A 23,449-nucleotide genomic window follows, 5' to 3' on the forward strand; every position below is an offset into this window, starting at 1 on the left:
GTGATAGCCAGGCCCTGAGCCTCAACAGACTTGCAACTCCTATGCTCTGGTTTATTAGACTTGCCCCACTCAGCTAACATGGAGGTTCAACCACCACACCAGGGAGCCAAGGGTGCCTACAACTGAAAGCACAAAATTGTATCCAGCAATTCTTGATATAGATGTGAAGTGGACACAACCATTCTAAGGTCCACAGGATGGAGGAATACAGTATGGATTAGAGTGGACTTACTGATATTCTATTCATGAATTATTGTGATTAGTAATTGAAGAAAATGTGGCATTGGTGTAGAGAAAGTGGCCATAGTGGCTGCTAGGGGTAGGGAGTGGGAGGAAGAGATGTGATGTGGGGGCATTTTCAGGGGTTGGAGTTGTCCTAAGTGGTACTGCAGGGACAGTTACCAGACATTGTATGCCGTCCCATGGCCCACTGGGTGGACTGTGAGAGAGTGTGGGCTATGGTGTGGACCATTGACCATGAGTTGCAGCAGTGCTCAGAGATGTATTCAGCAAGTGCAATGAATGTCTCATGATGATGGAGGAGGTTGTTGTTATGGGGGGAGGAGTGGGGTGAGATGGGTGGGAGGTATATGGGGACCTCATATATTTTTAATGTAACATTAAAAAAATAAAGAAAAAATTAAAAAAAAGAATTAACTAGATGGAAAAAAGGAATAAGATTTTAACTCAGAAGAAAGAGTATATGCTAAATTTACAAGAGGCACGGGAGTCTTTAGATCCTAAAGGCCCTTCATTATAGATTTTGGTTATTTTGTTACAACAATGGAAGCCACTGGTTTTGTTTTAAGCATATCATGGTCAAATTTGAGTTTTCAAAAGATTACTGTAGAAAGTTTTGTAGCAGTTGCAAAGCAGATACACAGGAGCTCGTGAAAATGTTACTGCAAGGGTCCAGGGAGAGGTGACAGTGTTTTGGAATGCAGTGGTGGTGATAGCAAGCGAGGGAAAATGCATGAAAGAATTTGATAATATTTGGAAGATAAAATTTACAGAATTTATAAATGACTTATATACTGAGTATGAAAGAAGGATGTGTCAGGGATGCCATTAATTTTTAATATGTGGAACTGGTAAGTGGCAGTGCCATGTGCTGAGGTAGTAATGATAGGATCAGGGCCACACCTGGAGGGAAGCGCATGATCCTACGTATTATATGGTAAGAATGGAGACACAAGACATCAGGGTGAAGATGTGTCTGGCGCAGTTGGAAGGACCGCTCTGAAACTCAGATGAGAGATTTGGCCCTGAGATGCTAATGTGAGAGACATTAGCATATAAACTGATAAAATAGATAAGTGAATAAACTGATGAAATGAAATTGATTTGAAATATTACTCTATTTACAATAATTTTTATACAGGTGCCAATTTACAAAGTTAATTTTAGAGAGATTTGACTTCGAAATAAACAAGAAATGTCTTTTTTCTATTCTCTGAATTACTCTGTTTTTGTTTCTGTTGTACTTTCAGAGTTTAAAATTTGCCTCTCTTCATTGCTAAAATTCAACTTACTTGATGTAATAATATGATTCAAGTGTTTCATTATTCACCAGTCAGTTTCTCATGTTTATAATTACTTAAGTGTTTGCTGAAAAAGGCATCTGATGTCTGACATGTGTCAAACACTTTCTCATATAAACAGATCCATCAGTGTTTTTAAAATTTGAGTAATGGGTGATTTTTTTTGACATACACAACTGATTCATAAATAGGACCAAAAAACTTTGTCTTCAGTACTCTTAGAAATGTAATTCGGCTTCCCATAGATGCTTCTGTGTGGACAGTGCTCTGCTTTCCAGCATATTCCAAAAGCCCTGGAAATTTGAAGTAAAACACAGGAGGGGAAGACCATGGTCACAGTAATGAGAATATTTTATTCTGCAGATGGGATTTGATGAGGCTTCTATGACTCATGGGTGTGTTCAATAGCTGTGCTTGGCTACACCTTTTTTTGCACTCTTCCTTCTACCTGGGATGACGTGTCATCAACATCACACACGTCCAGCTCATTCTTGTACTCACTGGAATAATCTTCATCTGGGATGCTTGCCTGGACCTCCTTAACAGACTTAGAAGGTCTTTTCTCCACAATCCAATTGTATCTTTTCATACTTTTATTAGAACAGCATTACTCTTGAAATAATGTGTTTACCTGCCTGGTCTTCTAGGTATTCTTTCCTACAGAGCAGTGTCTCTGTCTTATCTTTTCATCCTCAATACCTAGCCAACTGCCTGACCTGCAGTGTGCCTAAGTGAATATTTGTTTTATGAATGAATTCATTAATAGAAAAATGAGACACAAAACAAATGATAAAACAAAAACTGTTCCCAAAAGTTTGTGATCAAGCCATAAAAATGAGACTTGCATATATATAATTATAATACAGGTGACAAGTATTACAAGGGAGCAAAGAAAGAAATGGGCTGAAAATACAGAAGAGATAGCTGAACTACATAAATTATCAAAGTATGTTTGAGAGATCGGAGGGGCAAGATAGCAGCAGAGTAAGGAACTCCAAGAGTCAGCTCATCCTACACATCTACGTCACTTGAATATGGGGGAGGGGGAGTGCAGAGAAAGGAGATGAGAAGAGAATTCTGCAAAATCCTTGGAAGAACAGATGGAGGAGATTACCTATCTGTAGTGAATATTTGTGAGTAAACACACCACACCATGGAGGCTGGTGCTGATCCCATGCTGGCAGTGTAAGATGCCTCAAGAGCTATTCCATAGCTGGAGCTGGAAGCTCCATTTCCCAAAAAATGGGGGGAAGAAGAGACAGCTGGAGACTGACTTCAGCTACTGATTAGTAAATTCAGCTGACTAAAGCATAATCCTAAGAACAGCTAAAATTTTAACCTGTCCAAGTCAAAAAGAGGCTGATAGGCTCCATTTTAACTCTACCTCTAGCATGAGGGGAAGTGGGGCTGAGAAAATCACAGGGACAATATGGATCAGCTTCCCTTGACTCAGGTCAGATTGCCATCTGGCCTAGGCTGAAGCCCCACCTCTGGCAGGAAGGAAGCTTGGCAGACCTGCACCAGCCTCTCTGGGCAACTGTAATTGCTTTTGGTCCACACAGACTAGATTGTAGGGTACCCATGTGACTACATCCCTGCCCACAATGGACAGGAGTGGGCACGGACATTCACAGCCCCTCAGGGCAACTTCGGGCACTTTTGACTCACCTGGACTAGATGGTTGTGTATACACCAACCTCTGATACGTCAGAAGGTGGAGGGCAGAGTTTTCTCATCCTCTCCTCGCAACTGCAGGTACTTTGGGCCTGCATGGACTAAATAGCTGGACACTCCTATGGCTCCATCTCCACCCTTGACAGGGCAAGATGAATTTCCTTAGCCTCTCTGAGCAACTGCAGCCACTTTTGTCCTGCATGGACTGGACCGTTGGACACATAAAAGTTCCAAATTAAGTTGAACCAGGTATGAAAGAGGGGCTGGAGCACAAAGCCAATCAAATAGCTCTGGACTAAAAAGAGAAACTGAACCCAGAATAAATACTTCTAGTAAATCGGATGCTGAAACAGCAACAAAAAACTACAATCCATACCAAGAAACAGTCAAAGGAACAAGATGACATAAAGGAGTCGTAACAATGAGTCACAGATGTTCAAACACATCTCCTTAATAAATTTAATGAGATGGCTAAAGAGATTAAAGATATTAAGACAACCCTGAGTAAGCACAAAGAAGAATTTGAAAGCATACATAGAAAAATAGCAGATCTGATGGGAATGAAAGGCACAATAAAAGAAATTAAAAATACACTGGAGGCAAATGGCAGCAGATTTGAAGAAGCAGTAGAAAGGATTGGTGAGCTTGAAGACAGGGCCTCCAAAAGCGAACATACAAAAGAACAAACAAAGAAAGGAATGGGTGGAGCAGGTGGAGCTCAGTGGTTAAGGGACTGCTTCACACGTACAAGTCCTGGGTTCAATCCCTGGACTTTAAAAAAAAAAATTAAAAAAGAAAAGAATGGAAAAAATTGAACATGATCTCAGGGAACTAAATGACATCAAGAGACATGCAAATATATGTGCCATGGGTGTCCCAGAAAGAGAAGAAAAGGAAAAGGGACAGAAGGAATATTTGAAGAATTAATGGTAGAAGATTTCCCAACCCTATTGAAGGACATAGATATCTATGTCCAGGAAGCACAAAGTACTCCCATTTGAATTAATACAAATAGGACCTACTCTGAGTCACATACTAGTCAGAATGTCCAATGCCAAAGATAAAGAGAGAATCCTGACAGTAGCAAGAAAAAAAAAATTCATCACATACAAGTGATGCCCAATAGGATTAGGTGCTGATTTCTCATCAGAAACCATGGAGTCAAGAAGGCAATGGTATGATATATTTAAGATACTGAATGCAGAAAACTGCCAGCCAAGAATCTTAAATCTGGAAAGATTGTCTTTCAAAAATGAGAGTGAGCTTAGAATATTCACATATAAACAGAAACTGTGAGATTTTATAACCAAGAGACAGCTTTTCCAGAAATATTAAAGGGAGTGCTACAGCCTGAATATAAAAGACAGGAGAGAGAGGCTTGGAAAAGTCTAAAAATGAAGATTTTATCAATAAAAGTAACTAAAAGAATAAAAAGAGTGGTGAAAATAAGATATGACAGATAAAACCCAAATGTCAAAATGAGTGAAGTAAGAACTGCCTTCACAGTAATAACCTTGAATGTTAATGGATTAAATTCCCCAATCAAGATACAGAATGGCAGAAGAGATTTTTTAAAAAATGAGTCATCTATATGCTATCTATAAGAGACTCACATTAGACTCAAGAATACAAATAGATTGAAAGTGAATTGTTGGAAAAAGATATTCCATGCATGCAGGAACCCCCCCCCCCCAAAAAAAAAAAATAGCTGGAGTATATACTTACATTTAATGAAACAGACTTAAAAAGCAAATCTTTTATTAGAGACAAGAAAGTACATTTTATATTTAAAAGGAGTCAATTCGCCAGGAAAAAATAACAATCATAAATGTATATGCACCTAACCAAGATGCCTCAATTACATGAGGGAAACACTGGAAAAACTGAACAGAGAGCTTGAATAATATAACAAATAAACTAAACCTAATAGACATATACAGAACATTGCACCCTATAACAGCGGAGTATACATTCTTCTCAAGTGCTCATATCTCTTTCTCCAGGATAGACCATACGCTGGGTCACAAAGCAGATCTCAATACACTTAAAAAAGATTGAAATTATACAAGCACTTTCTCTGATAGTAAAAGAATAAAGCTGGAAATCAACAGGCAGGAAAAGGGAAAATTCACAAATATAGGAAGATTAAACCATACACACTTAAATAATCAGTAGGTCAAAGAAGAAATTGCAAAAGAAATCAATAAATACCTTGAGATGAATGAAAATGAGAACACAATGTGTCAGCACCTCTGGCATGCAGTGAAGGAAGTACTGAGAGGGAAATTTATAGCCCTCAATGCTTACATTTACAAAGAAGAAAGAGCTAAAATCAGCGATGTACCTGCACAGCATGAGGAACTAGAAAAAGAACAGTAAAGTATTCCCAAAACAAGAAGACAGAATGAAATAACAAAATCAGAACAGAAATAAATGAGGTTGAGAACAGCAATAACAAAAAATGATAAAGAAAATTAATAAAACTGAAAGTTGGTTCCTTGAGAATATTAACAAAATTGACAAACCCTTAGCTAGACTGACAAAGAAAAGAGAGAGAAGATGCAAATAAATAAAATCAGAAATTGAAATTGGGACATTACTACTAATGCCACAGAAATAAAAGAGATCATAAGAGCGTACCATGAACAATGGTATACCAACAAAGTAGACAATGTAGATGAAATGGACAAATTCCTAGGAACACACGAACAACATAACATGGTACCAGGGAGAAGAGAGGAAAAAAAATATGAGGACCAAGAGCTTTAGCCCTACAATCATTGCTTAAGCTAGGAAATTCTACTTTTATCTTTGAATATTAGTCTTTGATATAAAGTTCATTTTTATCAGATTCTACTGATTTAAAAAACCATTGAACATTTCTTCTTAATATTTCTGAACATTACTGAGTTTATGGTGAATAAGGAACTCTCACTTTAAATTTTACTTAATGTTGCTATCAGTCCTTTCCAAAATATTGTATTAAATAATATTCTTTTTCCTGGGGTTGGATATAGGCTTATATTTCTGTGATTTAAATAAGTTAGAAGTTTATATATTGTTTAAATAGCAGTCTGAATATGGTATGCTGTTGAATATCAGCTTCGTTGTTTCAAGGACCAGAGTCATCCCTTTCTTGTAGCTCCACAGCCCCTCGAGTTAGGTCCATGATGACTCACCAATACCATATACCTTCTAGCTAACAGAAAGGAAAAAGGGACTAAGAGAAGGCATGCCCTTTCTTTTAAAGGAAATTGCCCAAAGTAACACTTACTGCTTTGTTCAACTTAGTCACAAGGTATATCTTACTGCAAGGTAAGGCAAGGATGTACTCTCTTCTTTCCATTTATATGACAAAATTGCTCTTTTATAAAGCATTTTCTGTAAATAAATTGCTTTTTTATAGAGAGTCTATATGTTCCTATATAACAGATATTAAATGAGGACTTCTTCATTACTCAAAATGTATAGTTCCCTACATAGATTCTACAATTATATAGATTGTAAGCATCCCTCTTTCTTGAATTTTTATTTTATTTTTAAAGAAGATTTAGATTACATAAATGTTACATCAAAAATACAGGGGCTCTTATATATCCCACCCCCTCCCCCCCCACACACTTTCCCATATTAACGACATCTTTCATTAGTGTGGTATTTCTCACAATTGATGAACACATATTGAAGCATGGCTACTTAACCATGGCCAATATTTTACATTATTAATTTACACTTCGCACTGCACAATTTATAGGTTTTGACAAAATGTATCATGGCCTGTGTCCATCATTACAGTGCCATGCAGGACAATTCCAATTTCCCAAAAAAACCCATGTCACACCTATTCTTCCCTCTTCTTTCCCTCAGAACCTTGGTGGCCACTACAAAACCTGTAAAAGTGCACAGTACAAAATGTAAACCATAATGTAAACCACTGACCATGGTTAGCAGCAGTGCTTTGATATTTGTACATCAGTTGTAACAAATGTACCACCTACACGTGAAATGTTATTAATAGGGGAGAGAAGAAGAGGGGAAGGGCACTAAGTATATATCCTATGACTCCTCCTATATTCTCTTTTAAAGTGGTAAGAATCTCCTGAGTACATGGGCAGTGCCTAGTGAAAGAGGACAGACCATTATGCCAGGCCCTTGATATTGATTATTGTACTCATAAAAATTTTCTTGTGAAATTGAAACTTAGTCTAGTATTATATATTGCCTAAGAGTTACCTCCTGAAAACCTCCTTGTTGCTCAAATGTGGCCTCTCTCTAACCCAAAGTCAGCATATAAATGTACTACCTTCCCCACTGGCATGGGACATGACTCCCAGGGATGAGCCTTCCTGGCACCAAGGGATTATTACCAAGCACTGACTAGCAAAGAATCCCTCTTTAACTTAACTGCTGAGGGTCTTAAATACCCTGTTGATAGTGGGAATAAGATTTCTTTTGCATTAGGTTTAATTTTTTTTAAGTTTTTGTTGCTATATAGGAAAGTTTAGTGTGTATAATCCTTATATAATATTCTATTATTTTGATTTGTACTATATTACCATGGATTTCCCGGCTCTTTGACCACATAATCTGTTCATTGCTTCAGGTACTCTTTAAGTAACACTTTTTTTTTTTTTAAAGATTTATTTATTTATTTATTTCTCTCCCCTTCCCCCCCACCCCGGTTGTCTGTTCTCTGTGTCTATTTGCTGCGTCTTCTTTGTCCACTTCTGTTGTTGTCAGCAGCACGGGAATCTGTGTTTCTTTTTGTTGTGTCATCTTGCTGCGTCAGTTCTCCGTATGTGCGGCACCATTCCTGGGCAGGCTGCACTTTCTTTCATGCTGGGCGGCTCTCCTTACGGAATGCACTCCTTGCGCGTGGGGCTCCCCAACGCTGGGGACACCCCTGCGTGGCAGGGCACTCTGTGTGTGCATCAGCACTGCACATGGGCCAGCTCCACATGGGTCAAGGAGGCCCGGGGTTTGAACCGTGGATCTCCCATGTGGTAGACGGATGCCCTAACCACTGGGCCAAATCCGCCGCCACACTTTTTCTAATTGTATCAGTAAGCTATATTCATTTTAGATTTTGGAATTTTCAACAGAATAAATACAAAAATTAAAAAACACCCATAATCTCACTGCTCAGACAGTGATTACCTATTGTGGGTTTTTTTTAGTGTTTGTGGGCTTTTTCTTTTATTTTTTAACATACAAATAAACATGTCAGCAGACATAGGCTTTACTTTGTTTCATTTTTATCAAACAATGTATGCATGTTATTTTAAAAGCCAAAAGTGCTCCAAGGTTTATACCAAAAGGCTATACCTTCCAGCCTCTACCTCTTTCTCCAATCCCACCTCCAGATCAGCTACTTTAACTCTTTTAGCTATTTATGCTGGCATTTCCCTCTATATGTCTTCTTAGTGGGCAAATATTAGTGTCTCTTAATTTATCAGGTTTACCTTTGGAATTCCTCCTATACTAAATAAAGATTTTAATTCTCCTAAATTCTCCTCCATATTGTCTCTTTTCTTTCCTCTATCTTATCAGTATAGTAATGTCACCATTCGGGTTTGAATTCACATTCAGGATTTTCATTATTGTTACTATGTAAATATTATTCAGAATTGAGCCAAATTGTAAGAATACATTTCCTTTCTTACCTTATTTTTCCCTCAGAGTTAATACTTTATTTTCTCCTTTTGTTTTAAAGTTTTCATCACTAATTATACCCCACTCTTTAAGAGAACTATGAGTTTTTTCCTTGGCAACATTCCAATGAATCTAATCTTCCTGTCCCTCAGCCTCGTCCTGGGACATCCCTTCACCATCTCTTCTGGGTCCTATAACACATTCATTCATTCAATAAACAATTTTTAATCCTCTTACATGTGTTTTCTGAAGAAAATGCCAGGATTATAGAAATGATTAAAACATAATCTTGGCTTCAAGGAGCCAATTTATATTAATAGAAAAGACATATATGTAAATTAATAACTGGACTATAGAATAATGGGTACAATAATAGAGGAAATCATAAACCTAAAGCTCCAACATAGATGTTTAATACCTGTTGAATTGAATCTAATATTCTTAAGGAACTCACAGCAGTTGAGGAGATACAATTTGATTTCATGAAACAAATCAAGAATGGGTAAGGGGACCCAATAATTATTTCTGCCGTTTGTATTTCAGGTTATCAAAACTAGATAAGTTCAGAAGTGTAAAGGACTATATGGCCAGCAGTTGTCTGGGTTATTGTGCCTTCCCAATGATATTTTTATTAGTTTGAAGCATTAGGAATAATCAGAAAGCTAGAAATTATTCCTCACTCAGAATTAGTTCAGAAATATTGTTGGTTAAAATCTCTTGTTTGGTGATTTAAATCTGTGGCCACTATGAAGACAGATATTGCTCTAATGCCGTGGGAGTTCTTGGAAGTATCTTAAGATTCCTGAGACTTTGTCATTTGTCAAATAACTGAAAGGCTGGATTATTGAATTTTTAGTGATAAAACACACTTAAATAGATAAACAAGATTGTTATAAGATCAGCAGAAGGAGCTATGAAAAATATCTAAAATCCAACTGAGTACACTGTGCTAATTTACAGATATTGTCTGTAACTTCAAATTATCTCAGACAGGTGGCATCATTTTCCTATATTCTTGATGACGACTATTTGTTATAATTTTCTCAAGGTCTTATAGCTAATAAATAGCAGAGTTGACATTCAAACACACAGGGTTCTGACCTCAAAGTACTATACAGTGATGCTGATTATAATGACGGGAAGGAGAAGGAGGAGGGGGAGGGTGACGAGGAGGAGAAGGAAAAGGAGGAAGAGGATGAAAGTATAATAAAAATGATGGATGTCTTTCTTTTCCAGATGCAGGCTTTTTTCAAGACATTGAGCCCTTCTTTGAACAAGCCCTTCATAATTGGAAATGGCTCATTGGGGGAGCTGTGGGAGGGGCTGTTGTCATAGCTATGGGAGGGGCTTTTGTCACTGCTGTGCGGAGAAGCCTGCTGTGCTATTTCAAGAGAAAGAAGCATGAAGAAACTGAGCCACTAATCATGGAAAAAGACTATTCTCAAACATGGATGAGACAGAGCCATTTGTAAAAAGGCTAGGCAATAGAGTGGGGCCTGATCTCTACCTGAAGGTGATGTTTAAGTCCCTGAGGGATGTCCCCAAAGAAGCCCCTAGTATTTGCCTGTGGAAGCTATTCTAAGATTTGTAATCTAATACAAAGTGTGCCCCTAACCCCAGCCCCAAACTCAAGCAGAAGACATCTGTGCTTACCTTGCTATTTTTGCTTAGCCCTTTGACAGTTTTTCTCAAGCCAGTATATTTCCAAGAAAAGGAATAATTTCTAGATGTAGCTGAACTAATGTATTCTTATAAAGAGATGAGATAATTTTTATATCCATCCAAATGCTTTAATGACATTTTTATTGTTCCTTTCTTTGATAAAATAGCAACAAACCTAACTGATTCCTTTGAGCTTGAGAAATACTTATTACCCTCAGAAAGCACCATGTTCTCCTATATTTTACATTCCTGATCCAAAATTTGTTATGGACCTCAAGGAAAAGGCCCCCTTGAGTTCTCCCCCATCCATGAAATGTCACTAAAGTCACTAAGAACAAGTCCCCTGCCTTACAGCCAGTCTGGCTGAGTGCCCATTTCAACAGATGTCCATTAATCCATGGATGATGGTCCTAATAAGCCTATTAAAAGCTTTCCCATCTTACAAGCAGAACTTTATTAAAGAATGTTTAAAATGCTATAAAACATTGGAAGGTGAAGAACAATTATCTGAATATAAGGCTGTCTGCAGTTTTAGTAAAATAACTCATTTCTAGTTCCCTTGGCTATTAAGCCCTTAACTTAGGATGTGCAGATATTCCTCCTCTCCTTGAATTTTTGAGACTTGTTGAATTTCTGAAAATAGTCCGACTGATATTACATTTGTACTATAGCTTTGTATAGCATAAAAGGATTAGTTCCAATGGATAGAAATTATTGGGGGCCATTTTTGTCCAATAAAAGCTACAGCTGTGCAATAGAACTGTACAAAACTGGAATGGGCATCCAAAATAATAAAGGGCTGCTGCAGTAATCCTCCACATATAGGCTGAGGTAGGTAATTTGACTTAGAGTCTACAGAGAAAATTTAAGAATTGAGTCTACAGTAATACTAATTAAAATTGTCTCAGATCTTTCCACAACTCCCTCCCTAGTCAAAGCTATGACCAAATATGCGCCATTAAAAAGTCCCTATGAGTCTGTCATAGTATTTCAGGATGTATCACCAAAATCAACCTCCTGCCCTTCCTAACACATTTATTTGCTCTGTCCTAATATGAAAATTATTTTATTTGCCTTATGCTTAGTGTTTATCTGCTCAACATTTTCGGATATGTACTTCAATTTGACAACTTGCATGAAAGCCTACCCAAGAAGTTCTCCTTGTTACTGACAGGGATCTCTATGAAATCAAGTGTTTTCTTCATTACAAGGCAGTTTCCTCCCTCATCAATGCCTCTCAACACTGGATATGGCTTTGTTTCTCTAGGGGCTCAAGGTATCCACCTGTATAGCAGCAATGTCTGTGATAAAACCACAGCCATGTTAATTCCATGTTTTCTCAATAAGATACCAAAATCAACATGGTTGATATTTTAAGATACATATCGGTTTCAATAAATTCTAATCAACATTATATTCTATGGCTTTGTTTTATTGTGTGACTTTTATAAATTGCTTCATTTTCTGCTCTTTTTCCATTGCTGCTTTAGAAGTCACATTTTGTTACAGAGAGAAATAAGCAGCTGCCACTCTTTTTGTTCCTCTTTCTGTGTTTTGTAAGAGAGAGGAGAGAGTGAATGTATTTTTAGTACCCAACCTTTCCAACAAGTCAAATATATAATTCTCCATCTGTAGAAACAAATACTTGATGGGTACAAGTCATTTCAGCCAGTGTCTCTAGCAGGCTGACAACTGGCATTGATGGTGAATGTTTTTAAATAGCCTTTTCCTTGTTCATATGGGCTTTGATTGGTAGGAACAGTTTTCTTTGCTTTCACAAAAAGGGCCTCATTTTGGCCACCTATTGTGAGGTCTGTGCTAATTTGGAGGGCATGTCAACAGAACCAAGTTCCATTGCCCCTCTGATTAGACTCCTGAAAGCTGCTAAAATACAAGTGAAAAGATGTTTTGAGTTTTTGAAACTTTGCATTGCTTATTTGCAAAAGCACTTGCTGGTTTGCACAGCGTAATGAAAATAAAATTGCATATGGGACTTTCAAATTTATAAGAATAATCAAGTATTTTCTTTTAAAGAAAAGCCTTATGATGACTACATTGACCATGTTTACTGTATTGTTTTATAATTTCTTTGTAAATAACTACATAAGAAATCATTCCTATAACATTTATACTAATCTGCATGTTTCAGCGTGTTTCATATTCACAATCATAATGCATATACCCTTGTGATTTCTAATTTCTTATTTACAAATAAAGAATAAAAATGTTACAATTTAGTGAGTCGGTTGTAATGTTTCAAGAACTATACTGAGTGTTTCATATGCCTTAGCTCATTTAATCTTCACATTATCAATATGAGAACTAATCTCACTTACATTTTCAAGTGTGAGAATTGTGGTTTAAATAGGAATGGTACCTTGCCCAAACTTACATGCCTCCTCAGTAGTTTAGGTAATTAATCTGGAATTTGAATGCAGTTATTCCTAGGCTCTCCTTAATTATAAATTTTGTGGTTGTATATTATTTATGTTGAAGTGTCATAACTGACCAATGCCTTGCTAGTAGACATTTAGACATTTACATTATATCTAGGATTTTAGTGCTGTAATGTATATCTTGTAATATATTTCCAAGAGTAATGAAGCTGGCTAGTTAGAGCATCAATAGACGGATCTGGAACCTGGCAGGAAAAACCTCCACCATTAAATGTAGGAGGTACCTGGTTAAAGAAGCTATAAGAAGCTCACTGAAAACAGCTATGTCTGCTTTGCTCTTTGTAATACTCGTAGCTGAAAACAGCCACATGTGAACCCATCGAAGGCTGCTAAGTTGAAAACAACTGTGCAGACCTTGTTGCCACTGTGCTGGCCCTGAGTGTTCTTTACCCAGGCCCTTCCATCAGCAAAACAGTTTGTTCCATTCTAATCTATTTCACCCCCAAGTCAAACCACAAAGACAAAACACTGCAGAAAGGTACTGCTTCCTGTTGCCAAGACATTCTCTCCATAAGCAAAACAGATAAATTAAAAAGGGCTCTACCTCTCTAAAGCTTGCGTGTACACTTTGACGTCAGCCCCTCTTTTGCAGGACAAAACACTCAGTTCCTGCAGTTAAAGGAGCATCCTTCCCTACTCCAAAGATGGCTGCCGGAAGACTTTGGGAGATTGCCCCAGTCCCAGTGAGACTTCCTCCAGAAGCCAGGAGAAGCCCCGGAGATTCCCCAGGGGCCTTATCATTGGGCCCTCCTGGGGGCTTGATGGGTGGGGTAATCAATCGAAATAGCAAACAGCTGGGACACCTGCCCTGCCATTAGCAAAGGGGTGGAATAATTAATGGTTCAAGCAGCAGGTGCAAAGGTTGAACCAGCCCTCTCTTGCCGTTTGACCCCTGCTCTTACCTTCTTTGCCCCCCCTGCCTGGATCAATATAGGAGTAAACCTGGGCATTTATAATCTGTAATGGGGAATTATAGTCTGTAAATCAGCCCACTTTATCTTCAGCCCCTTCCTCTTTACCTGGAACCCAGGCCATGATCCATTATTTTCTCCATTTCTCTTCTCACCATTCCTCAATAAATTACTGGCCTAACTAAACCCACCTGCTCTCAAAATTCATTTCTTGCAGCTTAGCCAAGAACCTAGAGGAAATCTGACAACAGTTGGATCTCTGAGTCAAAGCACGGAAATATTTTTGTTGATATTTCCAAAGGATTTCCACACCGTGCTCTTGAGAAGGGTTGCGTGTATTTAAAAAGACAAAGAGAGATGGCGTCCGAAATTGAGAGGTCAAAAAAGAATGAAAAGGAAAATGGAAAGGTGAAGAACCTAGGAGAGGAATAAGGGTTGCAGTTCTTTTCAAAAGGACCTGAAGACCCTAAATGCCACTTCAATTTTTGTTTCCCCTCATAAAGCTCCCTTTTCAAATTATAATGTCTAATAATGGCCATTTCCTCTCATTCAAACTAGAACTAAGACAATTCAGCCTGAAGCCATTTTGAGAGATAGAGCCTAACATACATGTAAATTGGTCTCCAAATGAGATACTTTCAGGAACGTGTACATTTCGGATAACTGCAAAGGATTTGTGCCTCGAGCTATCTGAATCACATGAGACTAGAAATGGTAAAACCAGAAATCCGCATTTGGGTGAATAAGGAAAAGGTATCAAAATAGTGTATGAATCAAAGTAGACTTCAGGGCCAGCTACGGGGGTAAATACGAATCCTGTAATAGGGGTAAGGTGAGTCTGGGAATGCCATGAAAACCCACCCTCTGAGGCTGGTGTGGGTGCAGCTGTTGAAGCAAACAAAGCCTTTGCCTGAGGTTTGGTCAGCCTTCCTTATCTTATCAGACTAGATCATTTTTAAATACTATTAGCAGAGTGATTGAAATGACTAGATGTGTGTGTGTGTATTTATTTACATGTGGAAAAGTGAGAGAGAGAGAGATATCAAACATGTTCTCCCCTAGTAGCAAAGAGAATGTAGTTGCTGATTTGCATTCGTTTTCTACTGCAACTCTAATAAATCACCACAAATTTTGTAGCTGAAAATATGTTATCTTAGAGTTCCATAGACCAAATTCTGACATGGATCTCAACTGGGCTAAAATGAAGGTGTCAGTAGGGCTGGGTTTCTTTCTGGAAGCTCCAAGGAAAAAGTGATTTCCTTGCCATTGCAGCTTTATAGGCCACCTGTAAACACCCCCCCCCCCCCCCCCACCCCCCGCAAGCCAGCAAGCTTGCCTCTTTCTGACAATTCTTCTCTAGCCACATTTTCCTCTGGCCGACTGCTGCCAGGGAGGTTTCTCTGCTTTTAAGGATTTGCGTAAGACTGGACCTCCGTGGGTAATCCAGGATACTGTGCCCATCTCCAAGTCCTGAACCTTAATCACCTCTGCAAAGTCCCTTTTGCCAAGTGAAGTAATATATTCATATGTTCTGGAGATCTGGACAGGGACATCACATCTTTGGGGAGCCATTATTCTGCCTACCATAATTTTAAACCTAAGAAGAAAAAATAGCCAGATGATAAATCGCTCTTTATGTGAAGGTAACATGACACAGGTTGTGATATTATGTAAAAGACAGGAGGAAACATTTAATATATGCAGGCTTTGAATTCATTCTCTATGAATTTGACTACTGGCTCAACTTCTCATTCTCTGTATGACCTTGGGCAAGTTATGTTAACTCTCTGTGCCTCTGTTTCTCATCTGTAAAATATAGATAATAATAATACTTTCCTCAACATATTATGAAGGTTAATTTCAACACATTTATAATAGTGCATAATAAGTGCTCAATAGTATTATCTTCATTTGCTCCAAATTCTCATAGAGCATGTTAACTTAGCAGAGACTGTCTTAAAAAGACAGTTGAAAATATAACTAAACATTTTGTTTCTGCAAAATAATTTTGCCTATTAATATTAATATACCTTTTTAATAAAATGCTATCATGAGAAGTAAAAAAATGTATACCTTTAAGTCAGAGAAACAATTGGGGCATAGAAATGATAACTGTGCCAGTAAGGAGCTAATTTTTTTCTTTATCAGCTGGTCATTGAAGGACTTCCTATGAGGTCATAGATATAGAGAGATGCTTGTCTTCCAGTGGCTGACAGCACAGGGTCTGTGCCACCTGCTCTAGCGTCTGGCCCTGCCCTGCTTGTGTCCAGCATCAAGTGTACCACTTCATCTTTCAATGGATTGCTCTTTGGCATCACCCAACCTATGAGTTGGTGAGTTACACAGAACTGGGCTCATTATGGGGAACTGTGACTGCATGGTCACTTTATGTTCCATGGACAGAGAGTCCATTTCTACTAGGATCTTAATATCTTTGGAGATGTGTCTCAAATGGCGGTTGGCCATGCTCCAGAGTGCTAGCGGGTTATTCTGTGATTTTGCTATTAGTGCTTACCATAAGATCTGAGTAGTGTCTTTTCATATCACAGATACCTCTAGAACCACAACTTCTTCTGGGTCATACAGCCAAAGGTATAGAGGTTGCACCACAACCTGAACCTGCTGCAGGTCACTTTAAAGCAAGAAGCATTACAAATCAACTAATAAGTGAGATGAAGTAATAAATGAGACCACGTGTGGAACTTGCTGCCTTCAGAGTACAAAAAGTTCTACCAGACTGTTATGCTACCTTTCAAGGTATGATAGTTCTTTACTTTGGCGGAGATAGTCAGGTATACCCAGACCACTGGACCCCCAAAACTTTCATGATATGCCTGGCCCATGGATCTTCAGAGGGTTTACCTCCCACCCTTTGGAATACAGCTGTCGCCACTTCTGCTTATCCAGATAACAAGGGGCATCAATGTGGAGGACCTATGTGATGATCTGAAGAATGTTCAGCCCATCTAGATCCCTTCCTACTACAGCATGAGATTGGAAAAGTTAACATAGCCCTGGTGAAATTCCTTAAAGTCACATGAGAAACCAAACTACTTCTCATCCTCATTTTCACCTGAATGAGGAAAACGTATTTTCCAGAACAGTGAGTCCACACTGTGGACTGCATTGATATGTTCAAGCAGAGAAAACAAAGTCAACACAGCAGATGATTTAGAACCGCCAGAGATTGTCTTTGAGGTATTACACTCTCATTTGCCAGGACTCATTGGATTTTTGCAGGAGCCAAGCTCGTGAACTGATTAAAGAGAGATACAATGGTGAACTTAATTCACTTTTATTCACTCCAAGATGCAATGTCTGTTTTGATTTTCTATCTTGGTTGGGTAGGGGGAGCAAAGCTGGAGGCTTCCACATGGCCTCCACTACAGTAGCTCTTATTCCACAGTCTGAGGGACAAATATGGGGGCTCTGTCAACTACCAATTATGTTTATTCCAGTTATACCCTTGGGATCTTGGAGAAATGACCATGGAAGAGTTTGTGGGCTGCACCCATATGACTCCACTTCAACAGGGTGACCATGATAATAAAATCTTAAAGCACCAATGTCAGCTCAGGCCCTTCATCCAAGAATCCTTAAAATATTTGGATATTCCCTTTTTTCTAATATAAAGTTATTGAGTAAATGGCTATAGGTTCCTCTAGGAAAGGACTAGGGGAATAATTACCAAATATATTTGTCGTAGGGTTGCAGGGTCCTTCCTCATAAGGACCAGGCTTCTTAAAATCAGTAATTTTCAGAAATGATAACTGATTCATGTTTTTAAAATGGACAATGGATTATGTCTTTTTATTTAGGAAGCTTCCCTCACACTCCTGATCATCCAACCTTGAAATTTCTTGGATGTTTAAATTAAACCATGCCCTTGTTGGCTAATTATCTACCTTGACATTGGGAACATGATGTTCTATGAACCACGTACAGAGCTCTCTACAGGTCAGGCACTCCGGCACTCCCCAGTGCTGTTCTGATCCTGCCATTCATTGTGATAATTGTGCCCCTTTGCTTCTGATGGTCAGATATCTGCAACTGGCCTCCATTATGTTAGGATCTTATCATCCCTATTGGTATTAGTGATCTCAGTTCTATTACTGCATCTCCTATTATCCGCCCTGGCTTACAGAACACAGATACCACTGAGCTTCTCAAAAATAGTGGTGCACTATGTGGTTATGTAAAGGTTTATCCCCCTTTATTTTACTTTTTATCATTGAAAAGTTCTCTGGAGACTAATAGAATAAAATCTTCACAAACTACATGATAATAGATCTTTTTTCAAATTGCATTTGATTTAAATGTGGCTAGTGAGGTCCAACCAGGCCCAGTCCTTTACTTCATGTTATTGTGATTGATAATTTTAAAAAGTAAAAAAGGAAGGATAAACCTAAATTCCCAATAAAATACAAAGAAAAATACCTGTACATACAATAAAATACTTCCCTAACACAAAGGGCCTAATGCACTCTGCAGTATGACATTTTACTATATTTTAGCTGTAGCTCTTTGATTCAGAAATTTGAGATTGTCTTGTCAGAAATTGTGATTACCTCCTTTCCCCAGAATAGGGAATTTGAAAAAAAGCTTAATTTGTATGAGTTATCGAATTAAATTTTCATTTACATATAATTTAACTGTTTATAAAGTACCCAGTATTGTAGCTTACAACGCATATGAGTTTTGAAAATAAAATGACACTTTTAGAATAACCTTTTGTTCTGTTAAAATATTCTACAAACACGCACACCATCAAAACAATCTTTTTTGTTTGGGAAATTTCCTATGCACATTAAGAAAACTGTCAGCAATTATATATCAGTATTTCTAATGTTAAGATAATTGGGTGCCACCTAGTGTTCAATTTCTACAATTTCTAACCTTATAAATTCAAAATTGCTATTAAAACCCAGGTTCTAAAAACTGCATTTTGGAAATGCTTCTTTGTTGACATGTTTATGGTGGCAACACAAGATCATGAAAAGAATGTATGTGATATAAAAATTTGTATAGAAATAGCCACATGATTTTCAAATATGAAAAACAAATCTCCCCATTTTGACTTCAAATGCAGATTTCTGCCTCCCTCCTCTGGAACTGTATCAAAATCTCAAGAGAATATCTAGGTAGCTGGAATACGCAGAAAGATTCTATACATTCCACACAAAACAAGGGCTTACTCATAATCCATAATGAGTGTAGAGCAAATGTAGGAAAAGCAGTAATCCAATTTTTTCTTCTTTTTTTAAACAGTAAATGTTGTGGGTATTTTACCCATAAGTTCTACTACATCAAAAGAACAAAGATGGTTTCCCATTTCACTCAGGATAATTCAGCATTGTCAGTTTTTAAAGAAACGCAAATACCTTAAAAACAAATCAGTCTGCTGTAACAAATTGCACTCATGTTAATAAAATTTTAATCTTCTTTAGGGATCATGATCAAAATCCAAAACTTAGAACAATCCCAAGAAAACCTGGAATTAAAATGTTGAGTTCAATTTAGATATCATCAATGTCTTCATCATTGTCTCTGATGTCATCAAACTGTATTCCATCATCACCAAGACCAAAAGCATCTGTTTCATTGATTTTAGTATACTCTGGAAGGGCACCATAGACTTTCAGACTTTTAGCTTCATCTGCATTGTATTTGAAATTGCATCGGCTTTGTTATCCTGGTAGTCTAGTAGAGCAACCAATATAATGTCTGAGGTATTTATCCAAACCTTTTTTTCTCAGTTTCCCTCTGATTTGACATAGCCTCCTTACACCATCAAAACACATTGCTTCTAATCATCCATTCCCCAATATTTTGATTACCTGAGCATACTCCTGTCCATCTTCTTTGAACACCACCTCTCTTTTTTCAGATTCATTCTCATTCTTCCCTGTATGTCTATTTTTACCTCCTTTACTTTTATTCTTAGGCATGGCGGTGACCTCGAAATCTCCATCTTCTTTTTGGGTGAGCTGGTGGCAGCGACTCCTCTGGGAGGGGCAAAAGGCAACGTGTGGAAAGGCACTGGACAAAGCAGAAGTGGGAGGCTGGTTCAAGTGCATGGGTGAGACTCAGGACCGAGCTCTTTCGGGATCCACTCGCAACCACACTGAGTAGCAAGAAATGCTAGGTTTTTCATATATATGCTTTATTATGTTGAGGAAGTTTCATTCTATTCCTATCTTTTGATTTTATCAAGAGGGAATGTAGTATTTTGTCAAACGCTTTTTCTGTATCAAGGGATGATCATGTGATTTTTTTCTTTCGCTCTGTTAATATGGTATATTACATTGATTGATTTTCTAATGTTGAACCACCCTTGCATCCCAGGGATGAAATCCACTTGGGCATGGTGAACAATTCATTTGATGTTTTGTTGAATATGATTAGAAAGTATCGGGTTAAGGACTTTAACATCCAGGTCCCTTAGAGATATTGGTCTGTAGATTTCTTTTCTTGTGGCATCTTTATGTGGCTTTCATATTAGGGTGATGTTAGCATTATAGAATAGTTAAACAATGTTTCATCCACTTCTATTTTTTGGTAGAATTTAAGCCAGAGTTGTGTTAGTTCTTTTTGTAATGATCAGTAGAAGCCATCTGATTCTGGGTTTTCATCTTTGGGAGGTTTTTGATGACGGTTTCAATCTCCTTAGTTGCGACTGCTTTGTTGAGGTCTTCTATTTCTTCTAGATTCAGTGTAAGCTGCTTGTGCATTTCTAAAAATTTGTCCATTTTATCTAAGTTATCCATCTTATTGGCATAAAATTTTTCATGCATTTCTAAAAATTTGTCCATTTTATCTAAGTTATCCATCTTATTGGCATAAAATTTTTCAAAGTATCCTCTTATGTTACTGTTTATTTCTCTGGGAGCAGTGGTGATATCACCTCTCTCACTTTTTATTCTACGTATTTGCATATTCTTTTTTTTCTTTGCTAGTCTAGCTAACAATTTTATTAATCTTCTCAAAGAATCAGCTTTTGGTTTTATATTTTTTCTAGTTTTTTTTTTTAATTCTCAATTTCATTGAGCTCTGTTCTAATCTTTGTTATTTCCTTCTTTCTGCTTCCTGTAGGATTAGTTTGCTCTTCTTTTTCTAATTCCTCCAGGCATGTGGTTAGCTCTTTGATTTTAACTCTTTCTTCTTTTTTAATATAGTCATTTATGGCTATAAATTTCCCCGTCAGCACTGTTTTTGCAGTGGCCCATAGATTTTTATATATTGTGTTCTCATTTTAATTTATTTCAAGGTAGTTACTGATTTCTTTCGCAACATCCTCCTTGACCCCCTGACTGATTAAGAGTGTGTGATTTAACTTCCATATCCTTGTGCCTTTTCTGGTTCTCTACTCCTTATTAATTCCCAGCTTCATTCGGTTGTGGTCAGAAAAATTACTTTGTATATTTTAAATCTTTCTTAATTTGCTGATCCTTGTTCTGTGACCGCTCATGTGGTCTATCCTGGAGAATGATCCATGTGTGCTCAAAAAGAATATATATCCTGCTGTATTTGGGTGTAATGCTCTGAATAATGCTATAAGGTCTAGGTCATTTAATGCATTATTTTTTCCACTTTAATTATCTTAAAGAAACATTAGGTTACACAAATGTTAACATAAAAAATATAGGGGATTCCCATATGCCCCCTTCCTTCCCCCTCCCACACTTTCCCACATTAACAACATCCTTCATTAGTGTGGTAAATTTGTTACAATTGATGAACACATAATGAAGCGTTGCCACTAACTGGATTATAGTTTACATTAGAGTTTATGCTCTGTCCCACACAATTTTGTAAATTATGACAAAATAGAAAATGGCCTGTATCCATCATTCCAATGTCAAGTGGGACAATTTCAATGTCCTGAAAATGCCCCCATATTACACCTATTTTTCCCTTTCCCTTCCCTCAGAGCCTCTGGTGGCCACTGCCTTTATATCAATGGTACAAGTTCTTCCATTACTAAAGTAACAATAAGTCTATAGTAGAATAATAATGTCTACTTTAGTCCATTATTCATTCCCCAATCCTGAGGATTTGAAGATGGTGATGCCCACTCTGCCTCTAATTAAAGGGAACTTAGATCCACGGGGCAGATGGATGGAACTACCTTGTTTACAGTTGCAGACTCTCTGGATGGGCATTGTTCATCATCATTACTTTGTTAGTTGTGCTGGATGGGACCAAAGAACTGGAGAGTAGACGTTGCAACTGTTTCTTCATTGACCCTCTGTTGAGATGCTCTGTCTAATAGTGATAATGGTGTATTAAAGTCCCCCACTCTAATTGTAGAGGCATCTATTTCTCTCCTTAGTTTTTCCAATGCTCTCCCCATGTATTTTGGGGCACCCTGGTTAGGTGCATAAATGTTAATGATTGTTCTTTCTTCTTGATAGATTACCACTTTATAGTATCCTTCTTTTTCTCTTACAATAGTTTTGCACTTAAAGTCCATTTTGTATGATATTAGTATAGCTACTCCCACTCTTTTTTGGTTATTGTTTGCATGTAAAATTGTTTTCTAACTATTCATATGCTACCTTCTTGAGTCCCTGGGTCTAACCTGACTTTCTTGTAGACAGCATATATATGGGTCATATTTCCTTATCCATTCTGCCAATCTTTGTCTTTTGGTTGGAGAGATTAATCCATTAACATTCAGTGTTATTACTGTCAAGGCAGTACTTAATTAGCCATTTCTTCTTCAGTTTTATATATGTCATATTTTGTTTTTATTTCTCTTTTTATATTTTTATTCTTACTAATAATCTTCTTATCTCATCTCCTCCAACCCTCTCTCCTGTTTTTCTCCTTTCTACCTGCAGATCTTCCTTTAGTAATTCCTGAAGTGCAAGACTTGCTGACCAATTATCTTAATTTCTGTTTATCTGTGAATATTACGAACTCCCCGTTATGTTTGAATGCCAGCTTTGCTTTTTACAGAATTCTTGGCTGACGGGTTTTTTTTTTAGCACCTTAACTATGTCATACCACTGTCTTCTCACCTCCATAGTTTCCGATAAGAAATTGTTGCTTAATCTTATTGAGCTTCCCTTGTATATGAGGGATCTCTTTTCTCTTGCTATTTCAGTATTCTCCCTTTGTCTTGAGCACTTGACAATTTGATAAGTATATGTCTTAGGGTAGGCCTGTTAGGATTTCTACTGTTTGGAGTACACTGCACTTCCTGGACATGTACATCCATGTCCCTCAGAAGACTTGGGAAATTTTTCAGCCACTCCTTCCTCCCCCTTTCGCTTTTCTTCTTCCTCTGGGATGCCTATAATGCATACGTTTTTGCATTTTATGTTGTCATTCAATTCCTTAAGTCCCTGCTAAATTCTTTCCTATACTTTAATCTATCTGTTCTACTATCTGTATGATTTTAGATGTACTATATTTGATATTACTAATTCTTTCCTCTGCCTGTTCATATCTGCAGTTATGTCCTTCCATCATGTTTTAGATTTCTTGCATTGTGCCATTCATCACCATCAGATCTGTTATCTTTTAAAGTATGTATATGATTTCTTTT

The 23,449-nt window shown here is 37.6% G+C and overlaps 1 protein-coding gene across 1 annotated transcript in view; it reads left to right on the plus strand.

Annotated features, from left to right (window-relative positions):
- TYR (tyrosinase) overlaps window positions 1-12,766 on the plus strand; it is a 116,301-nt gene extending 103,535 nt beyond the window's left edge. Inside the window, exon 5 of the mRNA XM_058306161.2 lies at window positions 10,104-12,766. Coding sequence (XP_058162144.1) covers window positions 10,104-10,339 — 236 coding nt within the window. The 3' untranslated portion in view covers window positions 10,340-12,766. The remainder of the gene's footprint in view (window positions 1-10,103) is intronic.
- The last annotated feature ends 10,683 nt before the right edge of the window (window positions 12,767-23,449 follow it).

This window comes from Dasypus novemcinctus, chromosome 10 (assembly GCF_030445035.2).
Source record: "Dasypus novemcinctus isolate mDasNov1 chromosome 10, mDasNov1.1.hap2, whole genome shotgun sequence".
NCBI classification, from domain to species: domain Eukaryota; kingdom Metazoa; phylum Chordata; class Mammalia; order Cingulata; family Dasypodidae; genus Dasypus; species Dasypus novemcinctus.